This window comes from Dicentrarchus labrax, unplaced genomic scaffold (genome assembly GCF_905237075.1).
Source record: "Dicentrarchus labrax unplaced genomic scaffold, dlabrax2021, whole genome shotgun sequence".
Taxonomy (NCBI): domain Eukaryota; kingdom Metazoa; phylum Chordata; class Actinopteri; family Moronidae; genus Dicentrarchus; species Dicentrarchus labrax.
The window spans coordinates 26538493-26561357 of record NW_026136704.1 but is presented as its reverse complement, the minus strand read 5'-3'; the positions used below and the strand labels follow the sequence as shown (position 1 = coordinate 26561357).

Here is a 22865-nt window from a genome sequence, read left to right as displayed (position 1 = left end):
GAATGGCATTCCTGTCTGTCAAAGAGGATGCAGCCTCAAGTGTCTTAATTAACAGTCAGCCACACGGTTTAGAGAGCAAAAGCCTGAACTTTCAATAGCAGGGGGAAATAACAACAAAAGGCTGAATTAGCAGCTGCAGGGCTTTCCTCTGCGTTCAAATGTAAAGGTCATTGTGGATTTAAAATCGAGAGTTTCTCACTCATTAGCAGTCAATTTTGTACAGTATGAACGCCCTGACAGCCACAAGGCCAAAGTTACTGAAGAAGCTTTGGCAAATCTGCGACCCACTGAAAAAGATAATATCAGATGCATAAGGGGAAACCTGCAAAATGTATCTACAACCATTGAAGCATTATGTATGAACTCATTACAACACCTTGTAAGTTGTAAAAGAATACCACGCCACAGTCCTTTTAAGCTTATCTTGAAAAAACAAACTCACATTTTCAAGTCATGTCACACACTTCCTGACTAAATAGATGATCTCATGGAGACAAAAATCTGTCTCCATCCCAGGAGCTGAAAGGCTTGCATTGTTAAAAGTGCATGTGTTAAATGTACCCCAACTCTCCAACGCTGCTGGTAACTGAATAGAAAAGAACAGAGGTAGTGAAATAACAAGGAGATACAAGGGGAAGTGTGAAAATGTGAGAGAAAACAAAGCAACATAAGGATGCTGGATGAAAAGACTTGACAAAGAGAGGGGGACGTGCTTTTTCTTGACCCTTGAATGCACAGTGTTTGCTCTCTTGTCAGACCGAATAATGGTAGACTGTTTGCTGAAAGCAGCAGTGTGAGGCCATAGAATATAAAAACCTCATCCCAGTCCCACAGACTCATGAGCTCCATACTAATAGGGCCCAGTGTTTGTCGAGGCTGTTTTCAGGACCGGCCTCCATTGGTTTCATTTATAACAACATGTTTCAGCTGCATTTCACAGTTGTTACTTGCAAATCCTCACATGTTAAAGGCTTTAGCCTAAGAGGAAAATACTCCCTGAAAAAGCTGAAATGGTAATTCCTAAAGAAGTGTTAAATGACTCTTGGTTTTTTGTTTATGACTGCTGAAAAGGAGCCTTCGAGTAGAACTGTGCAAACCTGCATGTTAAAGATAAGCATGCTAGTCTGCATTCATGAGAAGAGGGGAGAAAATGTCTAAGGGTTTAGTGTTGGTATTGTCTCCTTGTTGTAATATTGGACTGAAGATTAGTCTGTGCAGTGGAACAAACCCAGGGTTCAAAAATATGTATAGGTATGTTAAAAGAAGATTACTTCTAAGGATGTTCTCAAAATTTCATTTAGACACTCAAAATGCAAGTATTTTCCCTGCATTTGAATCACTGTAAAAACAAACTGGAGGTCTTTGTTTGAGAATTTTACATTGGAAAAATTGCAAAAAGAACTTTGAGTGCAAAGTCAGAGACACTCTGGTAGTTGCAGAATTATTTGTTATTTACTCATGCATTACTTACATGTATTACTTTCAATCCTATTGCCTAATTACATCTAATTTTAAAAACAGATTTTTAGTGCAATCTATTGGATTATGCTGTGTTAAATTTGTGCTCGCAAGTTGAAACTCAAAGATAGAGACAGGTAGCGATAACAGCTACAATAGTTCCCAAACAAACCTAACACGTATTACCACAAAACTGAATAAAATGTGTCAAGAACTCTCAAAAAAAAAACAATGGCTGTTCAAAGCTAACACAAAGAAGTACGGCCTGGTGTAAGGAGCACAACACCTGGACTCAGAGGAAAATAATAATGTAATAAGATGTGATAAGCTCTGTTTCACACACACAGAAAACTATTAGATCTGAAGGACAAAAGTTAAATGTCAAAAGGGATAAACATGAGAGGCAAGCAGAAGTTGCATTGTTGCCTGCAGCTCTATCTGTGACATTTTAACTAACTCACACTGCATGCCCTTTAAAAAATGATCAACTCTCTTTAGAAGGTAAATTAAGTACAAATTAATTCTAGGGTTAGCTGACTATGCCAAAGGTATCACATAGCCCAATAGCACTAAATATCCCCTCCCTGTAATGAAACACAATGTTGTCTAGGACTCATTGACCAATGATAACCTTTAAAATATTACAGAACAATGCTATGGTGATTGTAAGAGCTTCAGCTAATTACCTGGGGATGTGAGGAGGTAAATGTAACCGATATATCAGATTGTTGTCTAGACTCGCACCCTGTGGCCTATCTTTGTTTTCCCCTTCCCATTTGCTTGCTAATATGTAACTCTTTACTCCGAGTCCATGTCCGGGGAGTCCAAGATAAGCCCAGGCATGGTCTAGTTAATTTCAGGCAAGAAGACATTCCTTACTGTTCTTCATGGGGGAAGGGTTGATCTAAGCTCTGGACATTTCCCTGGTTATTCCAGACATGTTTTTATTTATTTTTTGATGTTCCCCAAAGCTACATGGGGCAAAAAACAAAAATAAAAGTTAGTTTATGTTTGCCAAGACTAAATTAAATAATTTCTATTCAAATGTAGACAAGGCTATACACCCGCAGAGCTCAACTACTACATTAATGCCCTAACAACTTGTCAACACAGGCGGTGTTTAGAGAGTGAACTGCACATCAGCACATTCATGCTATTGCTACAGGCGACAAGAAGCAGCTCGATGCCTTGCCCCCACTAAGACTGCGACCAACAGAGCACTTCTATCTTTCATCTCCTCTGACTGCTCTTCCCTCCCATTTTTTCAACTAGATGACTTCTCATATCCTGCCTATCAAGCTCCACTTACAGAGGAAAGCAGCTGGTGGAGGTGGTGGTGAGAGGGAGCTTGATCCAAACACAGAATCCCCAAAGGGTTTCATCCACACCTTTTATGAGATGAGAGCCCTGCTTCTCTCAAGACACACTCCTACCATGTTCATAGGGAGTGTATAAAATGCAAACCTTCTCAAGAGAGTCTGCTTCAAACTGTGTAATATTTTCAATTCCCATTTCCTGTATATATTTTCTAGGCATACTGAGATGCTGATGATATCAAAATGAAAGGAGCTGGTGTTTTCCTAGCCTACATCATAGCATTCTAATCAAAAGAGACAACAGCTTGAAATCAAAGACAAAGCAGTTATCAATTAAACTGTAGTTGATGCCCAGCATCTTGATGCAACATTTCAGCAGTGCCAGCTTCATCTCTGATTATGGGATCGGGCAGCTGGCCCTGAGATGGATGGATGGGGTGTGCAACTGTGTATGTGTGTGTGAATGTTTGTATAAGAAAAAAATATGTATAAAGGAGGTGCACCCTGCATTGGGCTCCAATCCTGAAACCCAGGCTCAGCTGGAGAGAGTTGTGACACTACAGCCTTAGCCCAGCTGTCAGGGGCTTATCATGCAGCAGGGCTGAGAGGAGCAGCTCCAGCCCACTGCTGGGATTTAGGGGCCAAAAACACATTATCAAGAGTGATTTTGCAAAACTGAACAAAGGCTCTGCTACTGTGAAAAGAGAGATGTCAAAGCAGCGACTGCAGCATCATCGACTCCCAGTTCCTGCTGTTTTCTGAGAATATCAGATTTGTCAAAACACAGTCTCATTAAATTGTTTGATATATTAGGGACCAAAATCAAATAAGACACAAATGGAATGCTTGGAAAAGTTACAGAAATTTTAATTTTGCTATCATTATGGTTGCGAAAAGATTCCAAAAAAGTTTCATTTTAGTTTTCCATTAAATTTATTTTGTTGTTGTTTTCTCTTATCCTGTTGCCAGTGCTTGAGAGTTACGTATAAAATACATCAAGTTAATAGGACTCATCAAAACTTAAATCTGATAACACAAAACTCAGCCTGCAAGCTTTTTCCACAAAAGAAGGTTTTCTACGAACTCAGTGCTTGAACAATCCCAGTTCTGCTAGACTGATATCCTAAGGCACGTATGACGACACGGATCATCCAGGGAACAAGCCTGGGCCTGGGGTTTCCATACTTTTGGGAATTTGCCTTTGCTTTGTTAAGCTTGGCTCCACACACTTACTTTGGCAGCATATTAAGACAGAGGAAGGGAATCATCAAGAAGGGTTTCCCTTAGTTTTCCCAAAGGGAAAATGAGGGCACATCAGTGCAAAAGGGTCTTAGAAGCATTAACCATGTTTCACTAAAATTTCACATGATATGGGCGCCTGGTTAGCTCAGTCGGTAGAGCTGGTGACCCATATACGGAGTTGCTGCAGTGGACCGGGTTCAAATCTGACCTGCTCCCCTTTGCTACGTGTCATCCCCTCTCTCTACCCCTTTCCTGTCTGTCTTTGGCTGTCCCTATCTGATAAAGGCATGATAAAGGCCAAAAAAAAAAATAACTAAAAAAAAAAATGTCATGTGATATAAAATCACAACTAGACAAATAGATAAGAAGAATCATTATCACTATCATTAATGCATTTAGGGCTTTCTTTTTCTGTCCCAGCAGACACATTAGAGACAGCAGAAGATGCTTTTCTGACTAAACGTGGACTGTTTAGCACTAATCTGCACTCAGGAGAAAAAGAAACCACAATGGAGAAAATGAAGACATCTGCTAAAAGTAATTCAACAAATTCGAGCCAAGGAAACTCTAGCAAAGGAACAGAAAAGCCTTCAATGCCTAATTTGTGATATAACAATGAAACCTCTCATCAACATGTTTTGGCTTACTTACCTTGTAGAATGAGCCAATCATTAATGTTGACATTTTAAACTTTGTAGAAGAAGTACATTGGCTCAAGTCTGGTAGATCACAATGAGGACAGATTCTTCACTTGTTTGGTTTGTCACTGCAGCACTATTCAGATATGCTTTTACTTTAGTTATCTCTGCTCCTCACAAACACATGAAAATAAATTTGCAGATATACCTTGTTATGTTGTGTTAAATAGAGAAGTCTGGTGGTGGGTAATAAACATTGAAAACATAACTGCAATGCAGACCGGTGAGAAAATTATGGCTCAAAGTTAGCGACTAAGTACATAAGGGACCAGTGAGCCACGTAAATCACTCTCCATCTAAAATGATTAGCCTAAATTCTCTCTGTAATTCAGTTTTTCATCCCTAAAGTTAAGCAGCTGTTACCCAGGAATAGCTCCTCTAATCAAATCCCAGATGTTTTCTCACAAAATATTTTTCCATAACAATAAAATGACTACCTAATATTTTATTAGCTGCATCAAAGATGGACTGTGAGGACACCCTAAAATCTCTTTAAAACACAACAACTGGACCAGCTATGTAATTTTCTGAAGCTTAAAACATGTTTTATGTATATGATTCATACTACAGGTCCCAAGGACAGAGGAATGTTATACCCCCCAAGAAAAGTGTAGGGGAGACAATTTCATTAATAACAGGGTAGAAACACACAGAGAAACTGCAGAGTCATCATCTGGGATGGGGATATTATAGCATACACAAAGTCTATATTAACCTCACAACTGCATGTGAGTGCATGTCCCACCTTACTTTTGTTGTGCTCTAGCACGCAATGGAAAGATAATCCCTCCTAACCTGGGATTAGACAGGAGGGGAGACAAGGGAGATGGATTCAAGTATGCACTCAGTGTCACAAGCGATTACACACCGATAACATGGAAGATGTAGAAGATCTACACGGCAGATGTTACTGCAGGCCGAAATGGTTCGGAGGATTTATTAGGTCGAGGTACTCACAGTGAACAGGACTTATCTTGTTACACGAAGCAGAAATAACAAACAGAACACGCTTGTTGAGGTGGGCGCTGCCGACCTGAATTTGAAACTGGAAAGGAGAAACATTCCTCTGTTTCAAGGGCTGCCATGTAAGAAAACAAATTTCCAGATAGGAATTTTCTCTGTGTTGTGCAGACCCATTCAGATACAAATCTGAATTATTGATTTTCATACTCTATGCACTTTACATACTAAACAAGTCTCACGCCTGGACATATAGCTGTGGAGGCTGACCTTCAGAAGTAGCACATTTTTATGAACAATCAATGATCTTCTACTGCGTCTTTTTAGCGACAGTAGTGAAAGAAGGAAATGAGATGGTACTAAGTGCCTAGTAAGGAAAAACAAAGGCCACAGCACTGTGTCTGTCAGTAGGAACATCCCTGATGCTGACTGACTGGCTGGGGGCAGACAGGGATTCAGCTCCACAAACAACTGCTTGGGAATGCCAGGGCTTGTGTGTGCTCAGGTAAGCTCACCTGAATGCACCCGAATTCTCAGGAGACAAGGGGAGGGCTGGAGTCCAATGAAACACAGCAATTAACTCCCTTAGAATGACAGAGGCTGCCCCCTCCTCTCCCCTCCACACCACACACACACACACACACACACACACACACACACACACACACACACAGATATACAAACATCCAGATAACATTCTTGTTCTAAATAAGACACTTTCTACGTAGATTTCTGGCCCACGCCTCTGTTCGTGACTTTGCTGTCCAGGTGTGATGTTTCTCCAAAACAGCAAACAGACAACCACAAATTAATATGTGTAATTTCAGTCCTCTGTGATTATTCATTCAAAGCTTTGACAAGCTTGACAAATAGTGAGACACACAAGCGGCTCTGAGAAAATAAGCCCTGTTATCTCTTCTTTGACAAATGCACTTTAAATACAGCTGTAAAGGCCCATGGTGGCAGCTTTATTAAATGAAAAAGAAACTGGAGACAGGGGGGAAAATGACACAAAGTCCACAAATTACCCATGATTATAAAGTTATAGACTTTTACAAAAAATGGGCAGTATAATTTTGAAGTGATTTCAGTGTCATTTTGAAGTTTGCTCTATCAAAACAAGGTTAAAAGTATTAAAGTCATACTGTGAGAATTATTCTTACATTGTGACACATACTGATTAAAACTGATCAGCATTTTGGGATTTGGCCTAATTGCCATGTTGTTATTTGTGGCAGAAAGCCGATCTGGTGTCTTCATGTAGCCAAGTTAATTGAGTGAAACAGCAACTTCTCTGCAATTCTAAATTACATAAGCATAATTTATCAAGCCAAACAGAACAATTTACTAAGGGTGCATCATCATAGAAGTTTTTAGAAAACCATGAATATGTGTCCACTTAAAGCAAAGGTAATTATTGTAGTGTAAGCTGGTGAGGTTCAACATATATTTAAATTTGGGCTCTGAACACTCCATTTAAAGTTTAAATGACAACATCAAGCAGCAGAGGCATCATTGCCAAGAAGAGCTCAGCCCCTGGCAACTCAATTTAAGAGATCCAAGACCGCGTCCTGTACCAAGACAATCCATCTATCAGAGAAACTATGATCTCAGCTTCAACAGCTAAAACAACCTTGTGGTCAGATGTCAGACTGCCGTAAGTATTTGGATTGGATGTAATAAATGGCTTGGCACTTTCCATTCATTCTCCCAATGTGGAAAACATGCCAAGAGTAAATTAGTGCCCTGCCTTGTAATGAGTGCAGGTTGTAAGTTACTTTATTTTTGGAGTCAGCACACATGTAACTATAACAATCTTAGTACAGTAAACTCATCTTTGAGCAGACGCAAAGTGACAACAGATAACGCCTGTTGTTACAACCAGATCTGAAATAATTTGTCGATTAATCTATCAGTCCACCAGCTGAAAATTAATCTAAAGTAAGAGTGACAATTGATACATGTTTCAGTCAAAAAGCTTGCTGATTTTCTCTGTTAACACAATTGGAAATTAACTGAGTAACTGTGAAATTGTCATGGGGATTTTTCACTATTTTTGGACATTTTATAGATTAGATGATTAATCAATTATTTAAAAAACAAAACACAATAATCAATAATCATTAGCTGCAGCCCTGGTTTCAATCCTGTCCGTGAAATACATACATAGGCACACAAATTCAGTTGCTCATATTAATTAGCAGCCATTCATATACTCGTGCACACTTTTATGGTTCATCACAACTGTAAGTAAAAACTCCTGGAATCCAACTGAGCAGCTGCGACATGAAAAGTAATTGTTCACGCTAAAAGAAATTGCCAAATGCAGTTGGTAAATTTCCCAATGAACTTGTGAGGAGGAGAATGTTTTCCACTGCTGAACATGACATAGTGCAGCTGTGTGCCAGTGTACACCATTCAGCTCCTCCCCAACACGACTGTTCAAAGAGCTGGAGGCTCTGTCTGGGGATTTAGGGCAGCCACCAGCACAGCTTAAATCTTATTAAAAAATGTTCACTGACTGCCTCACAAGCTGCAGTGCAGTATGTGTCGAGTCCTTATGGATGGGTCATCCAACAACACTCTTCATCAATTTGTCAAGCCATTTAGGTGCCAGTATAAAGCACAATTCCCATGTCATAGAATGACATTTCAGAGATATGTGATGCGTCTGACCATTGCAATTTTATGTTTTGTTTCATTTGAGCACATAACTATGACTGAGTACAGAAGTGCTCAAAAAAAGTTAATCTAATTGCCAGTTCTGGAAGATAAAACACCACTACCAATGTGGGATGCAAGTATGTCATCAAGCAAGCTAGAAAGAGAAAAAAAGTGACAGAGAGAGAGAAGCCCAGAGAGATCCATGACAAATAACCCAATTGAGACAATAATAAATGGACCGACGGAACCTCGCTCAACAACAAAAGAGCTCTGCATGGTCTCGCTACTTGCCAACAGCTCAGGTAAAGCACTTCCACTCAATATCACCTCCTGATAAGGAGATGTCCCCTGCATTGTAGCCATCAGTCATTAGCAACCCATCCACCTGTTGGCATTGAAGTTAACCTGTCTATTATTCAACTGAAACCACAGATTAGTCCCGAGTCGAGAGATGAGAAAATGTGTACAGGGGCCCACTGAGGTGCTTGTGGGAAAAGAGGGCCCGTATTAGAGAGGTCCTTTGTGCTCACTCATCACAGCTGAAGGGTAGCAGAAAGGACACACTGTCAGGCACGCTGCTTCTGCTAATCGGCAACACCGGCATGATTGCCTCAAACCACTCACTGAGCCTGTGGCTGATTACATATCTACTGTGGAAGGAAGGTCTCCACTAATTGTTCTACTAATTACTTACTTGCTAAATCAGTCATTAGTTTCTAAATCAGGAGGCCCTTGCATAGACAAATAATGGGTGGGGTGTTATAAGACTGAGCTACCTACAGTATACTGTATAGCAAGACTAACATGATGTTCAGATAAAAGGTTACTAAGCGTGGAAGCCTTGACATTACATTTTTTGGAAAACCTACTGGTTGACTGGAAATCAACAGAGCATGACATAAACAAAAGTTATCTATAACAAGTATATTTTTCTATTTTTCTCTTATTCACAATTTTCTCATTTAGTCATGCTGAAATAGGAAAGCTTGTGAAGTTATTGTTCTGTAAATCTCTCCCATCTGTGCACACAGCTTTTGCTTAGTGATTCTGCTAAATTAGGCACATAATGAAGCACATGCAAGCTTTTCCTTTCCCTTCTTGAAGAAATCCGAGTTTCTCAAAGTAAAATTTGACACAGTATAACAAAATTCAATATTTCAGCCTCAAAAGTCAGCATGACAAGGACTCATTTCAACCCAAATGTGCCTACCACAGAGCATAATTTCAAGAGAGTATAAAGTGACTTACCACTGTCCTCAATGGAGAAATAGAAGATATCATTTGTAGCATTGTCGTTATCCCTCAAGACATAGCATATGTTCATGTCATCAATTTCAGCTGAAAAAGAGAAACATTTGCATAAATATCCATAATATCCTACTCATAAAGGTTTACATCAGTTGTTTGGCTTAAATGACAAGTGGGAAAATATGTCCAATTTGTTCCTTACAGACTATTTGTCAATAATTACTCCTGAGCCCTGCTGAGACTGAGGCTGTGTGATGAAATGTACAGACTGTATAGAGTCTGAAAAGGAGAAACTTCCTGGTAAAAGGACTGTATATCTATTAGACTCGTGAATGACACAGAACATAAAGAATAGCTTGATTGTTCGGGCTCCATCACAGCAGTATGTTTGCCATCCTGATAGTGTGGGGCTAGCCAGGGTTCTTTATTGCCCTGGATCTGGAAGATCTTGAAGTTTACAGCCTGTGCTGTCCTCAATATTTGATGTCAAAACATTTCCCTTGAAGGGGCTGATGCATAAAAATGCATAGCCACAATTTTCAAATGCCCAGGAGATTGTGTCTTTATTTACTGTCTGTTTACTCTTGTGAGAACTGTTGAAATATTGAACAGGTTTCTTGGGAAAAGCATCTCACAATGACTCAGTAAATAAAAGCAGGGAATACATGGATATTGACTGTACACTGATGCTGCTACACTGATATGTGGCATTTACCAAGATACCCCTCAGGTCTGCTTGAAATACAACTTCTGTGTTTGCAAAGCCAGTGGTCTGCTGTGAGCCTATGTGCCCCCCCCCGTGACATGTTTGCATGTTCACATATCGACCATCATGTCTGGAATACCCTTGTCTTAAAAAATATGACTCTAGTGATGTACAGATCACCGCCAGTTCTCTCGCAAAGGGAAATGCATTAGGCACTGTTTGAAAAATGCACTCCTCCAGTGAGATCTGGTCAGCCTGAGGCACTGGCATACTCCATCTCTGTAAATAGGCAGTCTCTTGTGTGAAAACAAAAACCTTTACATTTGAACTCAGCATTTTTCAGGCATCAGAGGGGAGTACGTTTAGCAGAGCGAGTAAATGTAAAATGAGTTTTAGAGTGGGCTCGAGAGAATTAAAAACTGTCTTCAATGTGAGTCTCTGCAGTACTTTACAAATCTAACAGAATGTCACAAGATTGCAAAGCTGTTTGAAATGCAGCTTTCTTACCTTGGGTGAAGGTGGTGATAGTGGCATTTCCTTTGCCAAGGTTGATCAGGTAGCCATGTTCTGGGGCAACAGTAATCCTAAAGGTCACAGAATCATGAATGCTGTCTCTGTCCTCTGCTTTAAGGGTCTTACTTGTGATCACAAACCCCAAGTGGCCAGTCTCAAGAACCCGCAATGTTGGGGCACCCTTGTTAACCACTATTTGCGGTAGCCCATTATCCACCGGGAGGACAGTAATCTTCATCACTTGAGGCTTTCGTGTCTCAAATACTGTGTCAGGGAAGATGTAGAAGTCTGTATGAGTGCCATCAGTGACAGTGAAGGAGAAGCTGTCCTCCGCACTCTCTGTGCCATCATGCTTGTAGCTGATCATGTTCTCATTCAGGTCCTGCTTTGTGAAGGAGGTGACAGGTCTGGTGTTGTTAAAGAGCAGGCGACCATGAACTGGGATTTGAGTGACTGTGAACTTCAAGAGGCGGTCAACGGTGTCTCTGTCCTCCACTGTTAGCTCAAAAGGCGTGATGAGTTTGTTCTGTCCCTCCGTCACCACCAGGCCATGTATTGTCACCACAGGCTTTTTGTTGTCCACATCACTGATGGAAATGCGGAATGTGCGGAACACAGGGTTATAGCCATCAGTCACTTCAAACTCAAAGCTATCCATTTTGACTTCATCATCTGCAGTGTGGATGTAATAGACTTTGTTGCCTGCCAGCTGGAGCTGTGTGAAGGATGAGATGGGCATCCCAGGTGTGTCTGTGCACTCCAGGTGTCCTCTCATTGGAGCTCTGGTGATTGTGAACACCAAGTGTTCATCTGGGCTGTTGAGGTCACTGGTGCTGAGCAGGTCTGTTGTCAAAGTAACCCTGCCACCTTCTTTAAGGGATACACCTTTACTTATCACGTCTGGGAAAACCATGTCAATGCCACCCACTGTGACATAGAAGTATCTGTCAATCAAAGGGTTGATGCCATCTGTCACATCAAATTTGATAAGGTCACGAATCCCCTCTTGCCCATTATGGATGTATATAATCAAACCTTGATCCACTTCATTCTGTGTAAAGTTCATTCCAACTGTGATATTTTGCAATGTCCCAGAAGGCATTGTCCACTGTAAATATCCCTGACCAGGCCCATAACGAATAATATAAGTTAGCGTATTATCCTCAGTGTCCAGATCAGTAGCTTTTAAAACATTGTTATTTATGACTTTTACATCACCTATCTCAATTTCAAGGCCGTCATTGATTGCCATCCTCGGGGTCTCGTCGTCCACAGGGATAATCATAACTATTACTGTTTTCTCTACACTGAACTTTCCGTCTGTGAGAACAATATCAAAGCTGTCCTCTGTGGTCTCTGAGTCATCATGCTCATACACAATGCTGGAGGCCTCCCTGATCTGATCCAAGGTGAAGTTAGAGATAGGGATTGTGCCGGTAGTGAGCTGATTGAGAATAAATCCGTGCTTGGGGGGTTTGGTGATAATGAATGTGAGCTGATCAGAGGGGAGATCTGCATCAGCGCCATTCAGAATGGGAGTGTCGATGACTATGTTCATGCCCTCCATAACTACAAACTCTCTCATGTAAATCTCAGGCTTTTCATCATTAGAGGGGATTATGGAGATAGGGAAAAAGTGCCTTTCAGAGAAATTGATGCCATCAGAGCATCTAAACGTAAACCTGTCCTCCACTGGCTCAACTCCTTTGTGAATGCTTTGAACATAGTGAATGTGATTCTGTCTGATGTCCTTGATGGTGAAAGCACTAATAGCTGTGCCGGACCTGGATTTCTCTGAGCCTGGGGCTGGGGAGATATTTTCCACATACCCTGAAGTCGGCTGTACAATGATTGTACAAAGGAGGTCATCGTTGGGGGTGTCGACATCATCAGTGCTTATATGAAGAATCTGAATTACATTCTTCTCTCCCTCAACAACAGTAAACTGTGGCCCCACAAAGACCTCTGGAGCCTGGCTGTCCAGGGGAAGAATAGTCACATGCACTCTGACACCTGTGATCTTATTTCCTCCAACTGTCCACTCATCAGACATGTCCGTCAAAGTGAGATTGAAAAAGTCCTCCTTTGTAGAAAAGCCTATCTCCCCACTGGTATGAGCATAGACCACAAGGCCGTTAATGATATCAGCTTGGGTGAATGTGCCAGACGGGACACCTTTCACCAGAATTTCACCTAATGATGGTGGGTCCTCGACAATGAAGGTCAAACGAAGGTCATCCGTGTCCTCATCTCTTCCCTGAATAACATTACTTGTGATTTCTGTTGCGCCATTTTCCAGTACATCTATGTAGGAGCCAATTGTACCAGCTGGGAGACTGATAGTTGGAGTCTCATCATCAATTGGCTTCACACTAATCTTTATAGTAATTGGGACAACATGGACCCCATCACTGACATCTATTTGTATTAAATCGACTGTGGATTCATCTCCATTATGGATGTATGAAATTCTGCCATTTCCAATATCCTCTAGGCTGAAAGTGTCTCCTTTTTTCATGCCAGTGAACGTAAACTGGATCTGGCCATGCAGTGGAAGCTGAGTAATAGTGAAGGATATCTGTTTGCTGTCTGTGTCTGTGTCTGAGGTGTCTAGTTCAGCACTTGTAATGATATGTGTGCCGCGTTCGAGCACAGTAAATCCAGAGTTGGTTATTTGAGGCGGCATGTTGTCCACAGGCTTTAAAAATATAGTGAAAACTCCTTCTACAATATTTCCAGAAACATCCTCCACAGTGTACCTAAACTGCAAAACGTGAGTCGTAATTCCAAGCTCAAGATCAGGTGGCTTGAAAGCTATTTTATGGTGGTTAATTTGTGCCTGAGTGAAAGTGGTGACTTCAGTGTTTGGCTTTTCAGTTAACACCAAAGCTCCCAATACAACAGGGCTATTCTCATCTGTATCTGTCGGCGGCTGGATGATTGTGTATTTGAGATCCCGATCCTCTGAGTCCAGGTCAGTGTAACGGAGGAATTTCTTTCGGAAGTAAGTAAGTTGATACTCGTGCACAGTCATTTGCAGAGTCGTGCCAGGGTACAGTTCAGGTGGGAGGTCGTCAACAGGGAGAATTTTGATAATGAACGAGCTCTCACCTGATTGGTTTGGTGGGTCATTGTCATCTTGAACTCTAAACACAAACTGATCCATGATTGTGCTGGTGCTGTGAGGCCCAATGTGCTTGTAGAACAGTTTACCATCAGTAATATCCTGCTGCAGCCACTCAGTCACTACTTTCTCATACAGTTCATCCTCTGTATTAAACTTCCAGGTTGATGGATCCTCTGGGGCCTCAGACTGACGCAGCAACACCTGCCCAATCGTGGAAAAGGGAGGCTCTATTGTGAATTTTATTGAAGAATCCTCTGAGTCGATGTCTGCTGCACTAAGCATAAGTGAGGAAATTGGCATCATTTGGTTTTTGAATAAAACCAAACCAGTGTTGGCATTGATTATTGGAGGCTCATCATCAGTTGGTACAACAGTGATGGGAAACAGAAACTCCACCTCATTTGTGCCATCTGTCATTCTGAAAATAATATTATCACTGTATGTATCACTGCCATCATGTTGATAAATGACAACCCCAGCGTTGAGGTCAGTCGGGGTGAAAAATTTTCTCATTGAGCCCAGAACAGACAATTCTCCATGCCTCAGCCCATCAATAACAGTGATTCTGACTTTGTCTAAATTGTCCTCATCGCTGATTTCCAGATTCTGTGAACTGGACAGAGGCCTGGACTGACCCTCATACAGTAACTGGCCAGTATTCCTCGTCACTACAGGGGCCAACGTGTTCATAGGCTTAACAACAATCATGAAAGCAAAAGGGTCTGACACAGCCCCCTCTGTGTCCACAACCTCAAACTCAATCTGGAAAATCCGCTCAGTGACTGAATCCACAGCAGGGGGTTTGTAAGCGATTTTCAAGTCTTTGAGGTCTCCTTGGTAAAATGAGGTTATTGGTAAATTCCTATCATCTGTGCTCACTATGTAGCCCTCCTCAAATGACAGGGTGGATGTGATATTGAAAATTAATTCGTCAGGATTAGACTCAACATCCTCTGCAGCCAGCATATCCATGGTTATCGCTGTCATTACAAACTGGTCTACTTCCATCATCATCATTGCAACAAAGCTGGGTTTGGGAGCTGTGTTCTCCTCTCCATCTTTAATCCTCACCAAAATTTGGAAAAATTCCTGCTTGAGCAAATTGCCTTCCTTATCATGCAGCTCCACAAGCATTGGAATGTAATCTCTGTTTGGTGACTTCAAAGCAAAAGTATGCTGATAACGGATGTTCATTTTAATAAATTCATCACAGTCCACCATTGTTCCAAGGCTGGCCTCATCCACAAGTTTCCCATACCTGGGCATCACATTGCCACTGGAGAGAGAGGCTATTTTGCATTGCTGTGCACTTGTATCATAGGTGAATTCTAAAATTCTTCTATCGATGGGGTTACTTGTACCGAGTAGTTTATCAACAGTGAGTGGCATATTTTTGGTTAGCACTTCCAGTTGTGTGAAAATGACTTCCACCTCCATCATGAAAGGTATTATAATGGTATCCGTTTGGGTGTCATACCTGAGTTGCAATCTCACTCTATCCCTCGGAGGACTCCTAGAGCCAAAGTGAGAATACTTCACGTCGTTGGGGCCAAATTCACACGGAAACTTTTTCGGAGACAGGTGTCCAGGCCTTTGAGACAGGGGGTCATTGTCCAAGACTGTTATGCTGCATCTATCACCGGGCTGAACTTGTATAACCAAATCGTTGATGGGATCAATGAAGACTGATCTCCCGAAAGGCACGCGGATCCCATTATTGGCAACCAATATCGTGTCCTCTGACAGCTCGGACCTCAAGGCGTACGATAATCCATAGCTGTCAAAAACCTGCGCAACTGCATCACCTGTCAGAATCACCGCAAGCAGAATCAAAGCGGCGCCAGTCCCGTGCAGATGCGGGGGAATAATCCAAGCCATTTGTAGTGTGGAACCGCAGAGAAGACACGTTGAACTTTGCGCATACACCCCTTGTGAAACTATGGCGGTTAAAGTTGAAAGAATATAAAATCAGAGTTGGATAATATCACGCACCTATGGGCACCAAGGTGCACCATTCTCTCACAGCAGCAGCACACTGATAACCTAAACTTCATACTCCTGCTTTGGCAGAGTAAGGAGAGTTACGCCCTGCTCTCAGCTCATTGGTTCATGTCTCCGCTGGAATGCGTTTGTCAGGTTTTAAATGGACGTGGATTGTGTCATTCTGGGCAGACAAAACGATGCCGCGTGGGCTGATCTTCATCAGGTTGAGAAATGTAAGAAAAATAAACGAATATGGGGATGTTTGGGCATAAAGCAAGATTCATAACCTGCAGTATCACCGGGTGTAGAAATTCTGTTCCAATGACTTCCTTTTACATGCCCAAAGCAGACCATATTTATATTTATCCATCGTTAGATGTTGTAATTATCTACATTTGTTTTCTAAGCAAAGTAGTTCACTCACTCCAGAATATTCCTAATAAGGGGAAACAATCAGAAGTACAGCTGTATAAAGAGTCTTCACCGATGATCTCACTGAAAAGCTTTGTCTCCCTCTCGTGGTTTGCGCCGCTGAGGAGGGAGGATGCTCCACACACCCTTCATTACCAACAGACATTACACCCTACCTTCGATGTTTGCACATTTTCCACCTTCACTTTCCTAATGAAAACAAGGTCTGCTATAAAATGCTTGAGCAAAACAAGATTTAGTGCCACAACAGTAGGCTATATAGTGCTGTGTATTGTTAGACAAGGAACACATAATGGAGTGAAGTCCCTACATGCATAGCTGCGTGAATGTGTGAGGTGGTATGATGTGTCTGCAGTCATATACACAGAGCTGATAGAGAGGAAGCAGTGCAGGAATTTGACCGTGTCCACTGTCATGCAATATAGCCAATCAATACGGCCACAATGCAGCGTTCACCCTGCAAAATAGCCCACAATCCACTCTTAAAGCATTAGCCAAAAGTTCATCCAGTGACACTGTCCTATTTCCTGCTATGCTGTTCTCTCATCACACAGGTCCTCCATGTGTGAGACGATTCCCCCAGCAGAGCATTCTCCTCTGACTCCTGACAAGCCCAGTCATGATCCAGCCTCTCTCTGCTACTCATCTGGAGAGCCAGCGTTTATTGAGAGGACACCCCCACAGACATTGTACAGCACAGCACAACAAGGCAGGTTAAAATGATTCAATTATACTAAAAGTACACTGGCGCGGTGTGCATCACTGCACACCCAGATAAGTATCACAGATATTTTTGAATAGATTAAGATATGTGTGTATAGAGGCAGTCTGAGAATCTTGACAGGAGATGGAGCCATACAAAATCTTATCCCAGGTCCCTGGTGTTTGTACTGTTTTCACATTAACTTAAAATGTCAGTAAATTGGGAAAAAATAATCTACATTTCTCTAACACAAGTGTGGTATTTATTGTACATAGCTACAGACGCAACTGTTCTGTATGTTTGATTTACCCCACTGCTTTTGTATATATTAGATGTACACACATAGTCTACCTATGCTCCCCTCTTGATGTGTGGCATCCCTTGAGCTTTATATTGCCTGGAAGAATTTGACTTCAACTCTGCTCAGTCCCCTCTGATCCCTTTTAGATGATTTTCATTCCATCCACAAAGTCATGGGTGCAGCCATTGTGTCTGCACCTGCCTATAGTTGCGCATTAATGACATACAAACCGTCTCACAGCTGGCATGTGTTGAAATCAGTACACAGAAGCTGCCATAACAAACTGTGCACTAGAGTTGCACTGGACACTGTTGACAGGGTCCAATTATAAATATAGCCTAGCAAACTGCAAGGCAAAGCCCCCAGGCCTTGACAGCTCCTAGTTACAAGAGAAAATGAAAAAGAAGATGAATAGAACTTTCTGACAGCAGCGATGGCAGAGAGGGAATTGGATCATACCCAAACCTTCAGGCTTATTTTTGAGGCGAGGGGAGGTTTGATGATATTCTGTCATATCACATTTAAATCAAATTTATTGTAAATGACCAATCCTTCTTAAAAGATAGAACTGTCAGTCTATAAAGGAAGTAAAGAATTTCAATCGCACTCCGGATGTGCAGGTGATTTATTGTACATGGTGCAAGTGGGGTTTTGGCTGAAATACTGCAAGTCAGCTCACTTTTGAATGTACCACTTACACCACTTATACGTGTTATCAGAATAACAACAGATGGTTTTAGGTTGCTTATTCAACGTTTTGTTACTGCTGAACACTGACAACAAAATATTCACATCTAGTTTTCTTTGTGCCTGTCCCCCCCCATTTTGTTTTGTTTTGTTTTGTTTTGTTTTGTGATGTGTCTCTGGTGACAGCTAAATATGCTTGTAGCATTTCAGAGACACAGACAAAAAATTGTAAACATATTTAAGTTAGATGTAGCCATAATCTAAACATTTCCTGTTTTGCCTGTTGTCTACAGCAGGGCTAACTTTCAATTTCCTCTCCTCTGAAAGGCCTGCCTTGTCAACACCACACACACACTGACAGGCCAAACACTGAAAGACTTACATTCCCCTCTGTCAAAGACACCACTATTATTGTAACTGGATTAACAGAGATATACATCATGTAAGGTGCCTTGGGCTCTGACAGGTGACATCATTGAGTAAACCTGATACATGGATAATGCAGTGCTGTAGGGATGGACTATCTGTGTGTTCAGTCCGAACCCAAAGAAACAACCAAGCAAGCTCTTAAACTTTTTAACAATCATTGTATTGTTTGTATATAGCAACAAGTATTTCTGTTTAGTGCTCTGCATTTTGGTATCATATTTCAGTATTTTGTACTATTTCAGGCAGGTGATTATCATCATCATCATCATCATCATATATGTGTGTGTATATGTATATATATATATATATATACATATACACACACACACACACACACACACACACACACACACACACACACCTACACACACAAATGATTCAATTCCAATTAATTCCCTCCACAATGAAAAGCTACACAAAATCAATCTTGTCATCATGAATACTATCACTGTTTGTATAGCACATTGTGTCCTTCTCTCACTAGAAATGCTTTTGATAATTGTCTGCTTTGGAGTCACCCCACTGTTTGTCTCCGTGTTGCTAAAGTGACTCCATTCTAGCAATTGCTTGGACTTATCAGGACTATTTCTGTTGGAGGTTATTCCCTAGAGACAATACAACCCTGGCCTCACTAATGTCATTAAGGCTATTTTCGTTCATTATGTTTCTGCCAGAGACAATTCTTTTGATGGTTGAAGCTGGAATGGTGGCAGCAGTTACTCTGAAGTCCTTCCCTCCAAAAGTAAATTGTGTAAGCCATAGAAACACAACACACAGCCAACCGGCAGCCAAATCCATCTTCCACAGCTTATGCTACTCTTGGGATACTACAGAACTAAAAAGGCAGCAGATCCAGTCAGGTTTAATCATATTCTTTATTTGTGCTCCTAAATTCCCCAGGTGTGTGTTTGGACACATGTATTAAGACTATAACGTATGGCCAGAGCAATCATAGTGCTTACAAAACTAGTGAAGTTAGGTTTATTTACAGCATGCTTTTAACAAATAGGTTCATAGTTGTGCTTTGCAGAAAGCAAATGAGACAAAAATAGATGAGATTCAAGGGCAATCAACAAGAGAAAGAATAAGTTCTAAGAATGGGGACACAAATCTGTATGTGTGTGTGTATTTCTGTGTGTGTGTGTGTGTGTGTGTGTGTGTGTGTGTGTGTGTGTGTGTGTGTGTGTGTGTGTGTGTGTGTGTGTGTGTGTGTGGACAAGATGTAGCAATATGTTGAGGCTTTCTGGTCACATTATGTTGACCTCTACTTAAAGCAGGGCAAAACCTCAGAATGTAGCCATTTATCTTCAGGTTACAGGTCTAAAACCAAAGAATGAAATGGAGACTGGTGCCAATGTGACTGAGGAGCCAGTATTTAAGCAGAAAATTAACCTGTTTTGCCATTTCAAACCTCAAAACTATTGTTTTGCAGAATATAAAGCTTGTTTAGTAGTGAACATGGATTTTAAAATTCAGAAATTTAAAGAGTCATAGATGCTTTTTATCCTTTAGACTTTAGTAATGTGTTTCTTAGTCAATGGAATACATATTATTATGTGAGGATCCAGTTCGATGTAACACACATAGTATGGCTGTGGTGTCAAATTTGAATATATCATTGATATTTTATTTTGAAATAATGTCAAATACTGAGTTAATATGTTTATTTTGATGATACTGGATGTATCATCAAAAGGCAACATGTACAACATACATAACAAACATAACATTCATATGTATGTTATGTATGTTGTCAGAACAGATGGTGGTTTCAAAACCTAAAATGCCCTAAAAACCATTTAAACGATACGAACGATCAATAAATGTATTGTTGTACATGCTCCCAGTGAGTGCCACAATTTATCAACAAGTGGTGTAACACACAATCACTCTGGGCTCGTACCAAATCAAGGGATCTGTCAGTGTGAGCAATTAATTGCTTGACGCTGTTGCACTCTTGTAAGGACACCATGTTACAGAGAGATTTTAATGGAGTACGATGTTTAATGCTGTGCCCAAAAGCCTCTAACAGTGCAACAGCAATTGTAGGGACACCAGGGCCCTGTCAAAACAGCCTTCATTATATTCTAACTAACCTGACCGATGTGGTGCCAGTAAAGGACATAAGTAAAGCCCAACCAGCAGACATTTAACCATTCATCCGTAGCTGAAAACTGTGTTTTTGACTTCAGGATTTTATATGTTATTAAAAACTCAAAATCCTGGGCTTCCTGTGGAGGTGTGATCACCTGCAGGCCAAAGGTTACATCATTTAATCGGATTGCTGCAGGATACCCTGCAGGCCTTCCTTCTCCTGATGAGTTTTAAAGCTGAGAGGCACTTAATGTGTATGCCCACCTCATGGGCTGTACTCATTTATACTGTGCAAAAAGAAAGAGAAATGAGAAATAACATGGTGTGAGTCACTGTGTGACATCTGCACATTGTCACATCATCAGCAGAACATTTTCATTATGAGATTTCTGATGTGATTATTAGAAAAAGAAAAGTGCAAATTGCCTATGACCTTGTGTACTCTGAGAAAATTACTTTTTCCTAAAAAAACATCAACAACAAACAAGCAACAAACAAAAGTAGTGCAATAAAAACAATGTAATTCTAGTTAATAAGAATTATGATACCCCCCCAAATCTTTCCATTAAATTTAAGGATTTTATCTTGTGTGTAATGGACTTAACAGTTATTTGGCTATTCCTCTTTGCTGCATTTTATCCTCCTCAACCCTTTTGAAGTTCCAGTTTCTGCTGAGCTGAATGCATTCTGTTTCTGCTCTGTTTGATCTAAAGTTGGGAACTAAGTCAGCAACAATATCATCTAGATGAAACAGAGTGCATTCACTAGACGCTCATGAAAAAGGTGCACACACTGCACATGTGGGGACAGTAAGCTTTCTTTTGGACTGCATTTTACTATTGTCATTGTTATTATCAAGATTTATTTTTTAGATAGAGAACCAAGTACATTTTGTTAGATTAACTCTGACATAATAAAATTTACTGCCTCCGAGGGACAGCGCCTGCGTGGGTGCCTATTGTTCCAATATTCTGGGGAATGTCTCAAATATTTCTAAGTCCCCCTGCCAGGCTGTAATTGACTTAATCTTTCCATTAGCCCCAAGTCACCAAAGTCAGCTGTCATCTGTTAGAGTTAACTGCTGTAACAAGGTGCTTTTTGTGCTTCCTGATATATGTGAGTCTTAACTATGAGACTAAAAGGTAATTTTTAACCCCCTACCCCCCAGCACTGCACACAAACACACATGCATGAGTACCACACACACACATGCCTCCCCTGCTGACAGCTCTAATAAGCACCAGCACACAAACTGACAAATTCTTGCTCATTTTTGTCAGGTGATGGGGTGTTGCTGATCTTATTGAGTTTGGTAAATACTTCTGCAGACAGACATAAACAGAACCTCTAACCTCCACACATCTTCATCCCTCCACAGGTAACAAACACAGATAACAGATTCCTGTGGAGTATTTGGAGACTATTCTAAACATGTCCATAGCTATTGCATTCATTTGTATAATAAGGAAAAATGTATTTATTTTTGAAGAATTGAGATTGAAAGTATTAAACCGTGTAAATTTTTTGCACCACACCCTGTAAATTCCAACGCTGTGAATAACATGTGCCATTTATACTTCACCACCACTACCAGAAGATGGCAACATCACATTATACACATTGACAGTATGTTGCAAAGTATACACTATAGAGTTTTGCATCATAAATAAATTATATCAACAACTACATAAGGTTAGGAGACTAATAATGAATAATAATACATAATTCAACTTGCAAAAACAAGCAAACGTCTGACTTTACCGTGGTGAATTTGTTAGAATTGGTAGTTTTATGTCTGTTAAGTTTGACTGATTAACATGAAGCTAACCTGAAGTACTGATTATACAATTACAGATTTGGTTTTATTATTACTATGAAATATCTAAAAACAGACATATCTTATATCTGAAATCTCCAGTTAAAGAAACTAAACTTTCAATTATCACATTTTTAGTTACGTAGTGAAAACGTATTAATGTTCTGCTTACAATCCGGTCTAGTACTAAGCAGGACTAGTAACCATTATTGAACAATAATGCCATACATGTACATTTTCAGATGTGTTCAGTTTGGTTCGCGTCAGTCAAGCAACAGCTACTGTAGGTGTGTTGCCTTACTACTGAAAGACTGGCAGGCCTAATTAGTTCAAGACCGTATCTAATGCCTTTGAATTTCTGCTGCCAGCTTGAGTATTGCATCAGTGTTCATTTTTAGAAGTTGAAACCTGGCCGATACATACTACATCTAATTGACAGAGAGCTGGACTGCAATGCCAAATGTGTTCTACACACAGCAGCAAGACTT

The 22865-nt window shown here is 40.7% G+C and overlaps 1 protein-coding gene across 1 annotated transcript in view; it reads right to left on the bottom strand.

The window, feature by feature from the left end:
* frem2b (FRAS1 related extracellular matrix 2b) overlaps positions 1–15982 on the bottom strand; it is a 52929-nt gene extending 36947 nt beyond the window's left edge. Inside the window, exons 1-2 of the mRNA XM_051397163.1 lie at positions 10800–15982; positions 9587–9676 (exon numbers count right to left, since the gene is read on the bottom strand). Of these exons, the coding sequence (XP_051253123.1) occupies positions 9587–9676; positions 10800–15810 (5101 nt within the window). The 5' untranslated portion in view covers positions 15811–15982. The remainder of the gene's footprint in view (positions 1–9586; positions 9677–10799) is intronic.
* Positions 15983–22865: the final 6883 nt, after the last annotated feature.